The sequence below is a fragment of the Phalacrocorax carbo genome, chromosome 4 (assembly GCF_963921805.1).
Source record: "Phalacrocorax carbo chromosome 4, bPhaCar2.1, whole genome shotgun sequence".
Taxonomy (NCBI): Eukaryota; Metazoa; Chordata; class Aves; order Suliformes; family Phalacrocoracidae; genus Phalacrocorax; species Phalacrocorax carbo.
In genome coordinates this window covers 69,862,862-69,879,517 of record NC_087516.1, presented here as the reverse complement: position 1 = coordinate 69,879,517, position 16,656 = coordinate 69,862,862, and the positions used below count along the sequence as shown (strand labels likewise).

Below are 16,656 nucleotides of genomic sequence, written 5' to 3'. Positions count from 1 at the left end.
CTCAGATTATATGAAACACGCTTTTATTATTGTAAAAATATTGACATATTTTATACCAATATTTACACTGAAAGAAGAAAGTTTCTAGCTTTTGTCTAACTGTTGCTAAATAGAATTTAAAAAATCCAATTCTCAAAGAGTTTTGCAGGCAGTATGTGTGTGTACATATGTATGTTTTTTTAATGCTGTCAAAATCTGTATGGTAATTTCTGTACAGATTGATTAAGTCCTAAGCAGTGTTCCAGTACAACCTAGGGGAAAAAAGGTAACAAAACAAATTTTCCAAGATCTTATTTTGCAATCCCACCATCCTGTGGCAGTCTGCGGCATTGCCTTAGCATTCAGTCAGCAGAAGCAAATTAAAAAAAAAAAATTAATTTTAAGAATTGTGAATGTGTCCCCATCTACTAACTGGGACCTGGGTTTCTAACCCCAGCACAGAAAGCACCTTTCTGTAGACTTGTATACAGCATATACTTCAGGAGTTTAGTCTCAGAACATGAGACTTGCCTTCCCATTTCTCTCTCAGGTCTTCCTTGGTAGAGCCACAGTTTTTAGCACTCAACTAACCCTTCACAGTTTATCAGTACTTCGCATTGAAGGGAAAAAGTTTATAGATTGTGTCAGTGTTCAGGGCTTTTGTCGCCTTCTTCAGCCTTTTTGTCCTCCATCTGCTGTATTCCACTTCACACCAAGGGACTGGTGTAAAATTATTCTTGTGTACTACATGAAGCATGATCCTGGCAGGAGGAAAGATGAAATTGCTTAATCCCCTCACTGAGAGACCTGTGTGCTAACTTCTTATTGTTCTTCAGTGATTCCTCTCACTCAACCTGTTTGAATCTTGTATTTCAGAAAGGCCTCTCTAGTTTTATGCAACTAGTTTCTGGAAAGATGTGGTTCAGATCTTCATCAAGGCCTGGGGAGCTTCCTTGTTTAAATAATAAAAATAGTAATAATGAAGTCTTCAGAAAGACCATCAATGGTGAGCACTCAGGGTTAAATTCTCTGCAGATTCATGGCCTGTGCTCCCTTTCATGCTGCAGTGTAGGACACTGTCCTAAGGCTGCCTCTTCACATCTGCTCTCTGTGGCTGCTGTTCTCCTTCAGCGTTTGACTAGCAAGTGTCTTTCCTTCTGCATTTGCTTTTTGCTTTCCTGATGCACCGACAACTTAGGAAATCAAAGACCTCTCTGTAAAAATTGATTCTTAACAAAGTTTGCCAAATAGTGAGTGGCAACTGCCTGGGCATGCACTCCATGGTTGTGCTCTAAAAACTAGCACCAATGTCAACAAGTTGTGTAAACAGCTACCTGAGAGTTGTTTGGGGTCTGGGTTTTAAGCCCTGGTGCTGTGCAGTCTGTAGAGAGTTTTGTTAGTGAGGATCAAGAAAAGCTTCAGTTCACTTAGTTTGCATTTGTATTGGAGACAGGTAGAAGGCAAAAGTTAGAGGCCAAATCTGAGCTAGCATTTGAAATCTCACAAAATAGTATAACTATATCTAGTTTCATGTACAGTACTGTTCCTTATATATGTTATATATGCATGCAAGGAGCAGGGTGGGGTAAACACAGGATTCCTGTTTTGGATCCAAGCCAGTCTACAAGTAGAGGGTTGTAATCAAGGGATTAGAATTTAAGCCCTCATTAAAAATGCAGAGTTGCGTTAGTGCTTTTGTTTAAAGTGTTTCTCTAGAAATGCTTTTTGGAATTTTGGCTGGGAATTATTCATGATTGAAACAAATGTTTCCTAGGAATTTATTTCAAGGAGGGTCATGATGGTTAACATTTAAATATAGAATCACAGAATCACAGTGAATCAAAGAATCATAGAATCATAGTATTATATATACAGTGCTTCATAATTTTTCTTCTGCTGCTTTGACTTAGATTGCTCATACTATACCACATTAATCTAAGGTTGTTCCCATCATTCTTGTTAAGATTTAACTTAGTAAAAGCCGTTATTGTTTTAACAGATCATTCCAAAATAATGATTAACATACTTCTAGCAACGCTTAAGTGCATCGAATACCAGTGGTTCCCTTTGAGAGACTGTGCGTTTAAAAAATGTTCGAATGTGAAGTCTTCAAAGAAAAAGAAATACACAGTAATGCACATTGTAGAAATGTTTGTGCATTTTCTGTTTCTTATGAATGAAATTAGGGTAATTTAGTGTCTGTTTTTTTGATTTTTCAGAAGTCAGAGGGAAAGATAGCAGCTTGCAGTACAACTCTTTATCTGAACCAGGGAATGCATGTACAACATTCCAGTAAAGATTTTAATAAATGCCTGAGTAACTAAACCCAGAGATGGAGTCAGAAGCAAGAGAGATTTCTTCATGCTAACTTGTAGTTTTTATCTATTTCTATTTATTTATTTCCAGAGGAGTGCTTCTAACTTACCACAATGTGACTTTACACATCACAGAAACTTTTAAGCAAGTTTTATTGCATACTCTGAACTTGTGATTTTGATCTTTCTCCCCATCTTCTTACTTTGATAAACAGCCTAGGCTCCTATTAGCTGTATCCAAAAAAAACTTACATTTCTGCAAATGTGATTATGAGAAGTCATATGTCATACCAGGTCTTTGACTGTCAGCCCTAAAATGTCACCTGTTGTGCTAGCACTCAGACATTTTCTACATTTGATGACTTGCAATGCCTTAGCTTACTCGGTACAGGATAGAGCTAAAACTAATTTCCCATGGATTTACAGTTCTGTGTGTAAAGGGTATCAATTTTTTTTTTGTGTAACGGTACAGCTAAAGGGCATAGTAGTAATTTTGTGAGAGCCCATAGGAAAAAGATGCATGCCAGGGAAAGAACTGTAATTCAGATGGGGAAGTTTCAACTAAACACCTGTAGTATTGGTCTCCTTTAAAACTTGCTTACTTAATACTGATACCAGAAGAGACGGTGATACAGTGGAATTGAGACAGGCTGGGCATGTCTTGAGAGACGGGGTCATCTCTGGTAGGAGAATACTCCCCGCTGTGTAAATATAATGCCTAGTTTCTGGTTCAGGTGAAAATGAAAAGTATCAGTTAAGATGGATTTTGCATTCTTTATATGAGATGCCTGTCAGTCAGAGCCAGGATCTTCTCCATACCTGTGTCTGCAAATAGGGCCTCATGTGTAATTATTTATAGTAATAAATCAGCAGAGTTGACAGAATCTTGCTTGCAGGTATCCAAGTTCTTTATAGGACAACCCCCCCCCCCCCCCAAAAAAAAAAAAAACAAACCCAAACCACATTACAGATATGATCTAAAAATGTATATACTGCTGATAACTAAAATTTGGGGTAACAATGGAAAAGTGGCAGTTTTTAGCCTGTTAGCCTCATAGTATTATTATCCTGATTCACAGTAACGACTTATTGTATTCCAACCCAACAGCAGTACAGATGTGCACACGGTGGCATCGCTGCTTAAGCTGTACCTGAGGGAACTCCCAGAACCAGTCATACCATACGCAAAATACGAAGATTTTCTTTCCTGTGCCAAAATGCTCAGCAAGGAGGAAGAAATGGTGAGTTGGCAACTTGAGTAAGATGAAATAAAAGGCTGTGATGGTAAAACCTATTCTGATTTTGAGGAGTAGAGAAGCTGGTGATTACCCGTCGTAATTTAAGATGTGCATCTATTAACTGAGGCTGTTTTTATATGAAAATTGTTGCCACCTAGGTCATTTGGAAGTCTAAAGGCACAGAGCATAACCTTAGCTGTATTTGTTGCATGTCACTGAATCCAGTTCAAGTAAACATCTCTGTGGTCAATAACCTCCATTTTGCTTGGAAGAGACTTATATTTTGTGGATTATTATTCTGAACTGTAAAAGGAAGCATCTTAGTAGTTACTGTCCAACTCTTGCCATTAAATCAAGGGTCATTTTCTTCTAAGTGTCAGGATGCCAACTTTTACGGACTTTTGATTGAAGGCCAATGGACTCTATTCATTGCCTATCATTGAATCAGAAGGCCTCAGAAAGATGGAAGCGGGCCCCTGGAAGCAAGCCACCTTCCAGACTCTTTTAAAACAGCATAACACAGATCAGCAAAATAAGGTCTGTGACTGATCATATGTGCCCTGCAGTGGCATGGGCCTACTATATATTAGTCTGAAGACACGAGAAACTAAGTGCTTTTTTTACATTGTTCTGTGTGCTTATGGGTAATGAGGTCAACCCTGATATTTTCTTTTCAAAGTGAATACAAACAGGCTCATTCTCCTTTGATATCATTCTACTCCTCCAACTTTCTAAGGTGGTTATTTCTGTTTAATTCCTTTTTGACATTTTGAATCCTGATAGAACTGGAACCCCTCCTACCTAACCTTCTAATTAATTGAGTAGGAGCCCCTCTTTTCTACGTGAGAGACCGTCTCCTTTCTGAGCCTTCAGTTGGTGACTACCAACAGCAGAGGTGGTAGTTGTTCCCATCTGATGGAATGGTGGGAGGAAGAAAGATCTGTGGCAAACTGTCTTCTATGGTCATAATCTCTTACACCCACTGAAATGAGACTGGTTTCTTTGCTGTCCTTTACAGCTTGCTACACGATGCAAATTTTTGTCAGCTGCTTGCAAAAGGTGGGAGTGGGCTGTTCAGATGGTTGAATTTGAGCTGCTCTTTGCACAAGTTACAGCAGGGCATCCTCAGAGCTAAAGTTGCAGCTATTTGCTTGTGAGTTGCATATATCACTAACCATTGATAGCTCCAATGTAAAGCCACCTGACAGCTCTGCAGTCAGTCATTGTGCAGTTTATACTTGCAGTTATACTGAATTTGAGATTAAATTTTTAGTAATTTTTTATTGGCTTAGTCCAGAGTATATTTACATAGTTCCTCTGCAACTGTGCCATGAAGCACTTTATTAAACTCATTTTGAAAGCAAGATTCAAATTACAGTGGCCTGTAGATGTTGGTAGTTTGTGAAAAATCTGTGATAAGCCACTTCAATCCTCTTTATGGTGGCTTAGCAGTCCAGCTATAAGGCTGGCTCTCTAGATTTTCAGTTGATCTTTCTTCATGCAGAAGTTAAAAGTGCAGTCACTGTTAAGGGAGAGAGGTGTTCATCTTGTTTCCTTTCTTAGCCTACAATCAGCAAACTTGTGCACTATTGTGGTCCACCCATCTTAATTTGCATTTGTATTCATAACATTGTAATCAAAACTCCATACAGAAATAGAGTCTAAAGGCACTGTTTGGTAGAGAGTGTAGCCAGGGTCTGTTTCCACAGGGCATGGAAATAGTGTGTGATATTCTGCTTGTCCCATGCCCAGGGTGGGCACAAACTGAAATAACTCTATTGGTCTGAATCTAGTATGGACCAGAACTGGGTAAAATACCTGAATAGTTTCTCATATGAAAATGCCAACTAGTTCAAACCAGAACACCTTCATGGAAGCATCAGCTTTGCTATCAAAAGGAGGAAGAACAGAGCTGCTGGTCAAAAAAAGAGTTGAAAGAGAAAGGAAAGACAGGATGAAACCAAGTTATTTACTTACTTGTTTATTTTTATCCAGAGCTAATCCTTGTTAGCCAAATATATCTTTCCCCATCCAAACCTATTCTACAAGCTGTTCCTGATGGTAACCTGCAGTTTCAGCGACGTGTTTATTGTCTTGTAATTGGAATTGCTGACATTTTTTTGAATCTCTGGTAAAATACTAAGAAACTGTGCCTCTCCACTCTTCTCTTTTTTTTTTTTTTCTTAAACCACTTAAAGGGCCTGAAAGAACTGGTGAAGCAAGTGAAGAGCCTGCCAGCTGTCAATTATAATCTGCTGAAATATATCTGTAGGTAAGTGCTCTTGCAAGAATATCACGATGGTATTTATAACTGTATGCTGACAGACAAACCTGTCTGTGTATGTGCCCTAAAGGAAAAGCATTACTCACAGTTGGAGGGTTGGCAAACTTAAGTGAATGCACTAAAAGTATAGGTTTACTGCATGACTAATTACTAATTTGCTCTGTCAAGGTGCAGTTAATACTTTCCTTTCATAAACAGGCCGCACTCAGCAAGAAATGCAAGAAGGTAGAAGTGAATATATTCTGTCCTCTTTATAGGACCCTGGTTTTCCTATTTCTAACTGCAGTTATTGGCCTTGTCTGTGCACCCTGAAGTACGGTATCCTTGAAAAAGTGTATGTCTTGTAGTATATAGAATAGTTTATGGATACATCTAAGATCTTAAAAAACATGTCTTACACAGTTGCAATTTGTGAACTTAGAAAAAATTCCCAGCATAAAAAAAACTTTTTAAAAAATATAAACTTTATTTTAATAAAAAGTTTGCATTTTGAAGATATTTTTATGAGCCAAGTAGTTGACTAATTATGCTGGATAAAGTTACCATCTTCAACAGAGTTATCTTGTAGTCAGTCCAAATTGAATTTTGTTATCAATGTATCATTTTGAATAAAATCTGAAGAAGTTGAGAATACCCTTCAGCATTCAAGATGTTCTATCAGGATTTGGAATGGAGTATTTGAAATATGTTAAGAAACCATCACATGCTTTGACTGTTGTGTTTAGGGGTTTTTTTAATTTTATTTCCATTTTACATGTTCCTTAAAGGCCTCTTTCTTCCCCACAGATTCCTTGATGAAGTCCAGTCTTATTCAGGCATAAACAAAATGAGTGTGCAAAATCTGGCTACTGTTTTTGGCCCTAACATCCTTCGCCCCAAAGTGGAAGATCCTCTGACTATCATGGAAGGTGAGCTTACCCTACATAACTTATAATAGAAAGAAGGAATGTCTTTAACAGTACATACCAGTCCGTGTAGTATGTGCAGTAAGTTCCATATATCTGCTTTACAGACATTGAATTCTTCAACCTGAATGAACTTCTGAGTTAAATCTTGCAGGTTACTGCAAAAGTGACTGAAATATGCAGCATTGCAAACAGACTTTGCCTGAGATTGTGCTGCCCTGGCAACTTCACTAAAAATTTACTTTTCTCTCTCAAAACTTGCTGCAAATATGGCATGTTCTTATTCAGCACGTGTGGTTGGAGTGCAATTAATATTTTACCTGCGGTTCTTAAGGATGAGAAAAAGTTAGTACAGGTTCATACTGCAGATTTCTTGCACCACAGTGATCAAATTGTGAGCTTCATTCTCTTATTTACAGCTATGTCCAGTTGTAGCATTTTGCTGTGATTAAGACAAAAATATGGCCATTTCCTCCTAGGCTTACTCTTTGTGACATTAATTCTCCATAAAGTACATCATGCCTTTTCACCCTCCAAACACTTTTTTTCTTAATATGTAGGATTTACTTAACTTTCTCAGAAATTAGGCCTGTACACAGACCCCACACTGAAAATTTTACCAAAACTCAAAAATGCAGTGTTCCTAGTTTATTTGAGAGCATGTGGATTCGTTATTTTTCTGTGAGTTTGATGCTTTTTCTCTTCCCCATATACTTCGTTCATTCACTTGTTTTTCTGAAGTCTTACATTTCCTCCTTCTTCCTTTTAATTCTTAACACAACAAGTATGTTGTTGTGAACAGATAATGCGGTGTTTCCAAATTGTATATGAAAGCAGCCAACGCCCAGGGTTAGCTGTCTGAATGGTAGTTCAGGCAAGCCAGAAAACCTAACATGGAAAAGGGTTGTATTCATCATCTTCACTTTAATGTCTGGATTCTCATTGTCACAGAGAATAGTTTGATCGTGCATTTGAGTCAGAAGGGTTTGCAAAAGCAAATGTCCAATTTACATGCATGTTTATTATGACTGTTCATTATTATCATCAAACCTGTGCAGCTTCAAATACCCTTAAATCTACATTTGTGGCTTCCCCCGGTTTCTGTACATACTTGTCTCAAATGCAATGTGACTGTCTGATATGGGCGTGCAGAGATAAGCTTTACTGTGTCGTTGAAGTCCTATAATACACATCCTGCATCATCTCCCCAAGGTATTTTGAGAGAGAAACACAAGAGTCTTTCCTGCTTTGTCTCCTTCCTCTTCAACTGTCTTATGTCTCTCACAGAGGTTACACTTTTCAGTGTGTGTGCTCGCGTATGTGTATGCTACCTATCACTCACTTTCAACCTGTCTCTTTGTACCTACAGAACTGCCAGACTGACTGGAATAGTAGCTTCTCTTACCCTGACACTTCTGTAGATCTTAGCAGCCTGGTAGATAACTGCTGTGAATGTTCTCTTGGTCGGGCAGCAAACTGTCCCTTTTTTTCCATGCTTTTGCATTAAATAGTACAAAATGTACATCAAATTGTTCAATAGATTGGAATTGGAGAGATACGTCTCACACTTGTTTTATACCACTGCGGTCAATGAGAAACAGGATGACATTTACTGGTACGATACCACATATCTTCAGCTCACCTAGGATGGGGAGACGAATGGAGATTTGGGATGGGGAGAGAGGAGTTAGCCATTCCTAAATAAAAAACTATCTTCTAGCTTTATATTTTCCAGAACTGGCTGCTGCCTAAAGTTTGTGGGTTGATTGTTTTGTTGGGTGGTTCTTCTTTTTTTTTTTTTTCTTTTTTTTTTTTTTAAAGTTTGAGCAAGGAAGTTTTTTGTTTGATTAAAAAAAAACAAACAAAAAAACCACAGGTGGAAAGGGAAAATAATGTGTTCTCCACTTCTTGAAAGCAACATTCCAACCTGCTTATCAACAGCCCTAGCACTAAAATGATAGTGGCTGCTGTAGGAAGTGGCATGGATACTACACTCACTGAAGAGAATGTCATATATTTTTTAACTAATGAGAAACAGGTTTGATTAAACAGATTTTTTACTTCTTTTTAAGCATTACTTTAAGATTTTACATGAGACGATGCTTATTGGCAATTGGGCTATACATAGTTAAATGTATAGGAACTTTTAACAAAGACTGTACATCAATTATTGCTCACAGCCACCCTTCTTCTTTTGTCTTTGCTTTTTGGAAGATACAGAGTGCTTTTCTGGCACAGTCATTCAAAGTCAAACATGTAGCTATGGGTAACCATACCTGTAAAAATGCGGTTGAAGATTTGGTTTGGTTTGTTCAAGAGACATTTTTCAGAATTCCAATCATGGGGCAATTTTTTCCTGTCAAATGCAGTGGTAAAAGTTGCCTGAGTACAGCACAATGTTTGTAGTAAAATGCTGCACATAACAGCTAATGTTCTTGGAAAGAATACAGCTAAATGTGCCATGGGAGTAAGTTAGTTAATTTTCCTGCTGCATAGTTCTCATGTATGATTTTGCCTTAGCAAACAAACAAACAAGAACACTACAAAAAGGTGTTGTCATGAACCCACATGGCTCTTAGTAGTTGTATTTTAAAAGGGTGGGGTATAAAGATCCAGAATATTACAAAGGAGTTGATGTGAAACAATATTGCACAGTGGGAGATTATTGATTAGAAGAGCACAGCATGCCTCTGAAAGCTCTCTAGGAGCTTAAAAATGGGATTATTATTATAACTACCTTGACCTTATTCCTGAAATAGTCTTAATAATCCGTAATGAGGGTCTGCTTAATGAAATAGAGTTGCACTCTTTATTATCCCAAGTACAGTTATAAATGCTAGTGTGTAAATTACAGTGTAGTCAAGTGGTGTGCACACCAAGGGGTTGTTCTTTAAGAGGAAAGGTAGCCATTTATTACAGCGAGTAGCAAGCTGTGGTCCTGCATTAGTTCCATGCTGTGCTATAACATGGCATAGTTTCCTGGTTGCATATAGTCTTACCACAGAGTGGTTAAAGGCATTCACATTAAATTAATTCTGTTGTATTACTGCCCTGTTTTTCTCCAAAAGAATAAATCATCTATGTTCCAGCAATGCAAATCCCTTGCCTGCCCATTTTCTGTTGAACTACTAAATACAAGTGGTGTGCCAGAATAAGACTTTGGTTTTAAAAATGATCACCACATTGCATTGAAACACAACACCTACAATGATGTTATCCTTTGCTACTCATTATCTCCTCTGTGGTCTTCCTGGGAAGCATTACTGTCACAGTAATAGCTTCTTCGCAAAAGTTCCTGTTCTTAGGGGATCTGTGAGGCCTGCTGGCTTGGCTTGATGGAAGGAAGAGGTGGTCTTGCAGTGGCCCCATAGCCAGAGGCACTTCAGGCATGTTAAACATTCACGGTGTTACACAGATGGATGCATTGTGTAAAAGTTTGTATAAGCTGAATGTTTACTAAGTATTTGTGGAATCTGATGGATAAAGTATATTAATGTCCTAAACAAAACAGGCCATTAATGACCATGCACTTGGTGTCTCCTTTCAGGTACAGTAGTAGTCCAGCAGCTAATGTCAGTGATGATTAGCAAACATGAAGAGCTGTTTCCCAAGGATGCAGACCTTCAGATGGGACCTGAGGTATGCAACAACAACAATGAAATGCCAAAGAAAGCAATTGCAGGGCAGCTGCAGAACAACAGCAAGGAGATAGCAGTGAGGCGCTGCTCTTGGGACAAACCTGAGTCTCCCCAAACAGCAAGCATGGACAATGAGTCCCTGACTGCTCTGCCAGGCAGCAAGACGAGTAGCCCCAGGAACAGTATCCAGAAACTAGATGTAACCAGAAGCCCACCACTCATGGTGAAAAAAAATCCTGCTTTTAATAAAGGCAGTGGCATAGTCACCAACGGGTCCTTCAGCAGCTCTGTGGAGGGCCCTGAGAAGAGCCAGACCTTACCAAACTGTACCCTGCAAACCAGGAGAACGTCATCCCTGAAAGGACCAGTGACTAAGATGGGCACACACAGTGTGCAGAATGGAGGTGTGCGGATGGGTGTTTCTAGCACAGATGGGCACAGCAACACCCTCAACAGCCGGACCCCAGGCTGGGTGCCTAATGGCTATGTCACACTGAGGGACAACAAGCAGAAGGAATCGGTGAGCGAGTCAGGCCAGCACAACAGGCTTTCCACCTACGACAATGTCCACCAGCAGTTCTCTATGGTGAACTCTGATGACAAACAGAGTGTGGACAGTGCCACCTGGTCAACGTCCTCTTGTGAAATATCCCTCCCTGAGCACTCCAACTCCTGTCGTTCATCCACCACCACCTGCCCTGAGCAGGACTTTTATGCAGGTAACTTTGAAGACTCTGTGCTGGATGGACCACCACATGAAGACCTCTCTAACCCGGGTGACTATGAGAACAAAAGTGACAGAAGGAGTGGGGCGGGCCACAGCAGCCGAGCCACCAGCAGCAGTGATAACAGTGAAACGTTTGTGGCCAACAGTACTAACAACCACAGTGCTTTGCACAGCCTGGTGTCCAGCTTGAAGCAAGAGATGGCAAAGCAAAAACTAGAGTATGAGACAAGGATAAAAAGGTAAGACAGTTTGGCTCTACCATCTGACTGCCTTTTGCGGAGTAAACCCGAGAAGTTTTCCCTCTCATGACTTGCTAGCAATCTGCACTAGCTGCAGTCACTGGGTGCTCGCCACTGAGTTTCCCATCTTTCAGTGTTGACGTACACTGACGTTGCTTTTGTGATATCATAATCCAAAGGGGTTTGTTTCAGAGCAGTTGCTTGCCATGGTTGTGACACGCTGTCCTACTGGCATGAAAAATAAAGCCAGAACCTTGTGAGTTTCTGCGGAATCTAGTTAACAAAATCAGTAGGTTCTCACAATGTTTTCATTAGTTGATGCCTGTTCTCTAGAGACTGAGAAGGGCAACAGGGCATCACCTTTCAGTGAAAGCAGTGCCATGGCTTATTCCACCTGTATTTTTGGGACTGGGAGACTGCTGGAACTCCTTTCCAGAGTCCTCATTCCTTGTGAGACAGCGCTGCATCTGTGAATTACCTCTGCTCATGGTCCCATCTCCACACTGCTGCTTTGAGTGAGACTTTCCTTCACAGCTCAGACCTGTTAAAGAAGGCAAGGGCAAGCCATGTCTCTGTCTATAGATAGTGCAGACCCTTCTTGCACACAGCAAGGTCACGAGGGTGGATGGCTATAATCACCAGGGAATAACCTCGAAGTCTGGGCTTAGCATTAACTAGTGTACACAGCAGTGCAGAGCTGAATGTGGTCTCTTTCTTGTTTCCTCTCACTTTTGCTCGAGTGAGTGAGGAGTGCTGCTTAGGAGCTGTCTGCTTTTATTTCATTTTGCAGCTTGGAGCAGAGAAATCTCACCCTGGAGACGGAAATGATGGCCCTGCATGAAGAACTGGATCAAGAGCGGAAGAAGTTCACGATGGTAGAAATCAAAATGCGTAATGCAGAACGGGCCAAGGAAGATGCAGAGAAGAGGAATGATATGTTGCAGAAGGAAATGGAGCAGTTTTTCTCCACTTTTGGAGAACTGACAGTGGAGTCTCGCAGACCAGAAAGAGGCAACACCATCTGGATCCAGTGAGCACTGGAAGCGTAGACTGTGGGACTTTGGGGAAAGGCTTGGGGGTATTATACTGTATCAGGTGGCTGGTCACCTGTCTGAGGCTAGTACTCAACATGAGGTTATAAACCCTTGAAGGAAGAAATCATACAGACATTAACCACTCATATCTACAGTGTGTACTTATCAAGTTATACTCTTTGAATGCTTCATGAGACTACTGTCAAGTGTTACAACTGGATATATGTATATAAATTTTTTTTAAAATCACCTTAGAGAGCAAGAGATGTATCTCAAATATTTTAATGCAAGTCTTATATTTAAGCTGGTAAATTGAAATGTTGTTGCAATCAAGCTTTATACCAAGGCTTTTCTCCCTTGCACTTAACATAATAAGCTATTTTTGGCATTGTGTTACCATCAGCTTATTTTGTATATCAAATGTTTTTTGGTTTAGTGGTGGTTTTTTTTTGTTACCCCTCTTGCTGGGGAGTAAAGATAAACAGATATGTTAAGGTATATGTGCCAGCGGTTAATCCTGATTTGCATCGCTTCTAAGAAGACAGCAGGAAGAGAAACAGCAGACGCTATGGGCAAAATAAAGCAGTACTAATTTAACAGAATTGATGGCCAGGGTAGAAAGTACCAGGGCACCTGTATTGTAAAAACCAAACGAGGATATCAAGCCAGCAAAATTGGGAACAATGGCAAAGAGTAAACAGCTGCTTGTTTGGGAGAAAATGTGGGCAGCAGAGTAAGAAGTTGGGAGAGGGGAAAGGGGAACTTAAGGGGAAGTCAGTCACATGACCAGAGCTTTCTGGGGTACCCTAAAGAAATCCTGTGCCTGATCACTGCAGCTTATAGCAGGAATATAAACTAGTTGTTCTGACCATATTTGCGTCTGACTTACCTCTGTACTCTGAGTGAAAGTGAGTCCTTTTTGTAATGCTGGTGAAGGGACACACAGATGGGATGAACTGGACACCCCAATAGCATTGTCAGTGTGATGGGTGCTGAAAAAAAAATAATTATGTCCAGAGTAGAAATTACCAGAGCAACTGTGTAACTGTCATGGTTTAGCCCCAGTCAGCAACTGAGCACTACGCAGCTGCTCGCTCACTCCCCCACCCCAGTGGGATTGGGGAGAGAATTGGAAGAGCAAAAGTAAGAAAACTTGTGGGTTGAGATAAGAACAGTTTAATAATTAAAATAAAATAGTAATAGCAATAATGGTAATTATTATTATAATAATTATGATTATGATGATGATAATAATAATAATAATATAATGAAAGAGAAAATAATGAGAGAGAGGGAGAGAGGTGAAACCCAGGGGAAAAAAAACACAAGTGATACAACTGCTCACCACCTGCCAACTGGCACTGCCAGTCCCCAAGCCACAATTGCTGTTTACCCTGGCCAACTCCCCCCAGTTAATACGGAATATCCCTTTGGCCAGTTTGAATCAGATGTCCTGGCTGTGCCCCCTCCCTCCTGGTTTCTTGTGCCCCTGGCAGAGCATGAGAGGCTGGAAAAGGCCTTGATTAGTTTAAGCACTGCTTAGCAACAACTAAAACATCTCCACATTATCAGCACTGTTTTTAGCACAAATCTGAAACATAGTCCCATACTAGCTACTATGACGAAAATGAACCCTATCCCAGCCAAAACCATGACAGTAACAAAGAGCAAATAAGGGAGAAAATACACCAACATATTCACCACCCATATTTAAAGCGTATATTAGCAAGTTATCATACTGTCTGAATGCTTCATGAGATTACTGTCAAGTGTTACAACTGTGAAAGTTCCCAGGCACTCAGCATCACCGAGGGAACAGCCTGGAGCCTAACAGCGTGGAGAGCGCCAATGAAAGAGAAACAGCAAAGCCATGCTGTAGATTAATAATTTGTTTGGCATTTTTACATCTAGTAAGTATAACTGGTATTTTCTACACCATGTTAAGGATTGTTTTGTTTTTAACTTTGCATTTAGGACTGCAAGCTGTATTATTAGAGAGGGTTGTTGAGACATCTTGGCTTCCCTCTAGTGTCTCTTAAATATATTGCAATTATTTTTTAATTCCAATTGAGAAAGAATGCTAAGGTAGTGTCAAAGAACATTCTTGGTTATAGCACGTATATTAGACAAGTATTAATTAGAGGTGGGAATTATACTGGGAAGCAAACATGAGATTTATATTTCAGAGAAATACTAACTTACAATGGAGCATTACACTTGGTGCTTGTGGATGCATTATTTGTGTCTGGTGAGGTTCAGAGTCCCCAGTCAGGGCACCTGTTGTACTTATTACTGTGAACATGTCTAGTGCACATCCAGTCTGTGTGTAAATCAGAAAAAGTCAGACAGGGAGAGATTAAGGTAATAGGAAGGAGCATGTTTTATATCAGTTAGCAGCAATCAGAAGATGTCCCCACAATGGTGAGAGAAGGAAACAGATGACTACTTTGATTCTGGTTTTTAAACTGAATGAGAGACCTTGATATCTGATGCAGTAGGCATCAAAGTCGATTCACAATTTAAGCAGTATCTGATATCTGTTGTCATGACAGCAAAGTCTGTGAGAGAAGTATTTTCTTAACTGTAATTCATACAGTAGTCCCTGCAGCAGTATCTTGAAGTAGAAAAAGTGATTCTTTCTCACTCAGAGTAAGCCAATTTTCTCATTTTTCACAGACTCTTGGAATGGTTTGGGTTGGAAAGGACCTTAAAGATCATCTAGTTCCAAACTCCCTGCCCATGCAGGGACACCTGCTACCAGACCAAGTTGCTCAAAGTCCCATCCAACCTGGCCTTGAACACTTCCAGGTATGGGGCATCCACAACTTCGCCGGGAAACCTGTTCCAGTGCCTCACCACCCTCACAGTGAAGAATTTCCTCCTAATATCTAATCTAAATCTACCCTCTTTCAGTTTAAAGCCATTACCTGTTGTCCTATCACTACATGCCCTTACAAAAAGGTCCCTCTCCAGCTTCCTTGTAGGCCCCCTTCAGGTACTGGAAGGCTGCTATAAGGTCTCCCTGGAGCCTTCTCCAAGCTAAACAACCCCAAATCTTCATAGAAGAACTGTCTTCATAGGAGAGGTGCTCCAGCCCTCTGATCATCTTTGTGGCCTTCCTCCAGACTTGCTCCAACAGGCTCATGTTCTTCTCATGTTGGGGGCCCCAGAGCTGAACAGTACTAGAGGTAGGGTCTCATGAGAGTGGCAGAATCACCTCCCTCGACCTGCTGGCCATGCTTCTTGTGATGCAGCCCAGGATACAGTTGGCTTTCTGGGCTGCAAGCGCACATTGCTGGGTCATGTTGAGGTTCTCATCAACCGACACCCCAAGCCCTTCCCCTCAGGGCTGTTCTCAGTCCATTCTCTGCCCATCTGTATTCGTGCTTGGGGTTGCCCAAACCCATGTGCAGGACCTTGCACCTGGCCTTGTTGAACTTCATAAGGTGTGAACATCCAGCCAATTCCTTATCCACCAAGTGGTCCACCTGTCAAATCCATGTCTCTACAATTCAGAGACAAGGATGTCCTGTGGGACAGTGTCAGATGTTTTGCATAAATCCAGGCAGATGATGTCAGTTGCTCTTCCCATATCCACCAATGCTGTAACCCTGCCATAGAAGGCCACCAAATTTTCAGGCACAATTTGCCCTTAGTGAAGCCATCTGGCAATTTTTATTTCCTCTAGCAGTCCTTATGTCGTTCAAGCTCTGTTGCGCCCTTAAAGGAATACACAATTCCCAAGACTAGTTCAAAGACCTGTGTAAATGAGGGCCTAAAGTTTACTCACACAGGCATGGCAGAAGGCGGCTGGCGAGGCAGTGGGGAAAGGTGCTGTTCCAAGGTTATCAGCTGATACAATGGCAAAAATAACAGCTACTTGATAAAATTGTATTTCTGATACTTGTTCAAAATTGTTGAGGAATAAGAATTTCATTTCATGTCTATATCCGCCTCCAATGCCCTATGCTATGCAACATGCATGGAAGAAGGAAAGGTATTTATAGTCCATGTATTTAGCATTCTGTGTTCAATTTCAATTATCCTTTGTCTTCACAGGAACTGACTGGAGGCTTCCAGTGATTTGTATGTGCTGCATGTTTTCCTTATTTGTTTGAACAGTCTTCTTTGTACACATCTGTTTCTGCACTCAGATTATTTGGTCAGTGTTCGCTTTCTGAGGGTTAGTTCTTGGTCCACCTCCAAGTCTACCCACAAACTACAAGAATGCAGTTCAGAGTGGTTTTTTGCTTATCTTTTGGTCTTTGCATTCACCATGCCCAAGATGGTTTATAAG

At 40.5% G+C, this 16,656-nt stretch overlaps 1 protein-coding gene across 6 annotated transcripts in view; it reads left to right on the top strand.

The window, feature by feature from the left end:
• The window catches only part of ARHGAP24 (Rho GTPase activating protein 24), a 224,414-nt gene extending 211,620 nt beyond the window's left edge, over positions 1-12,794 (top strand). For all 6 annotated transcript variants that reach the window (XM_064450382.1, XM_064450385.1, XM_064450384.1 and 3 more), the window contains 5 exons: positions 3,403-3,535; positions 5,731-5,804; positions 6,603-6,724; positions 10,269-11,325; positions 12,116-12,794. In XM_064450382.1, coding sequence (XP_064306452.1) covers positions 3,403-3,535; positions 5,731-5,804; positions 6,603-6,724; positions 10,269-11,325; positions 12,116-12,359 — 1,630 coding nt within the window. In that variant the 3' untranslated portion in view covers positions 12,360-12,794. The remainder of the gene's footprint in view (positions 1-3,402; positions 3,536-5,730; positions 5,805-6,602; positions 6,725-10,268; positions 11,326-12,115) is intronic.
• The last annotated feature ends 3,862 nt before the right edge of the window (positions 12,795-16,656 follow it).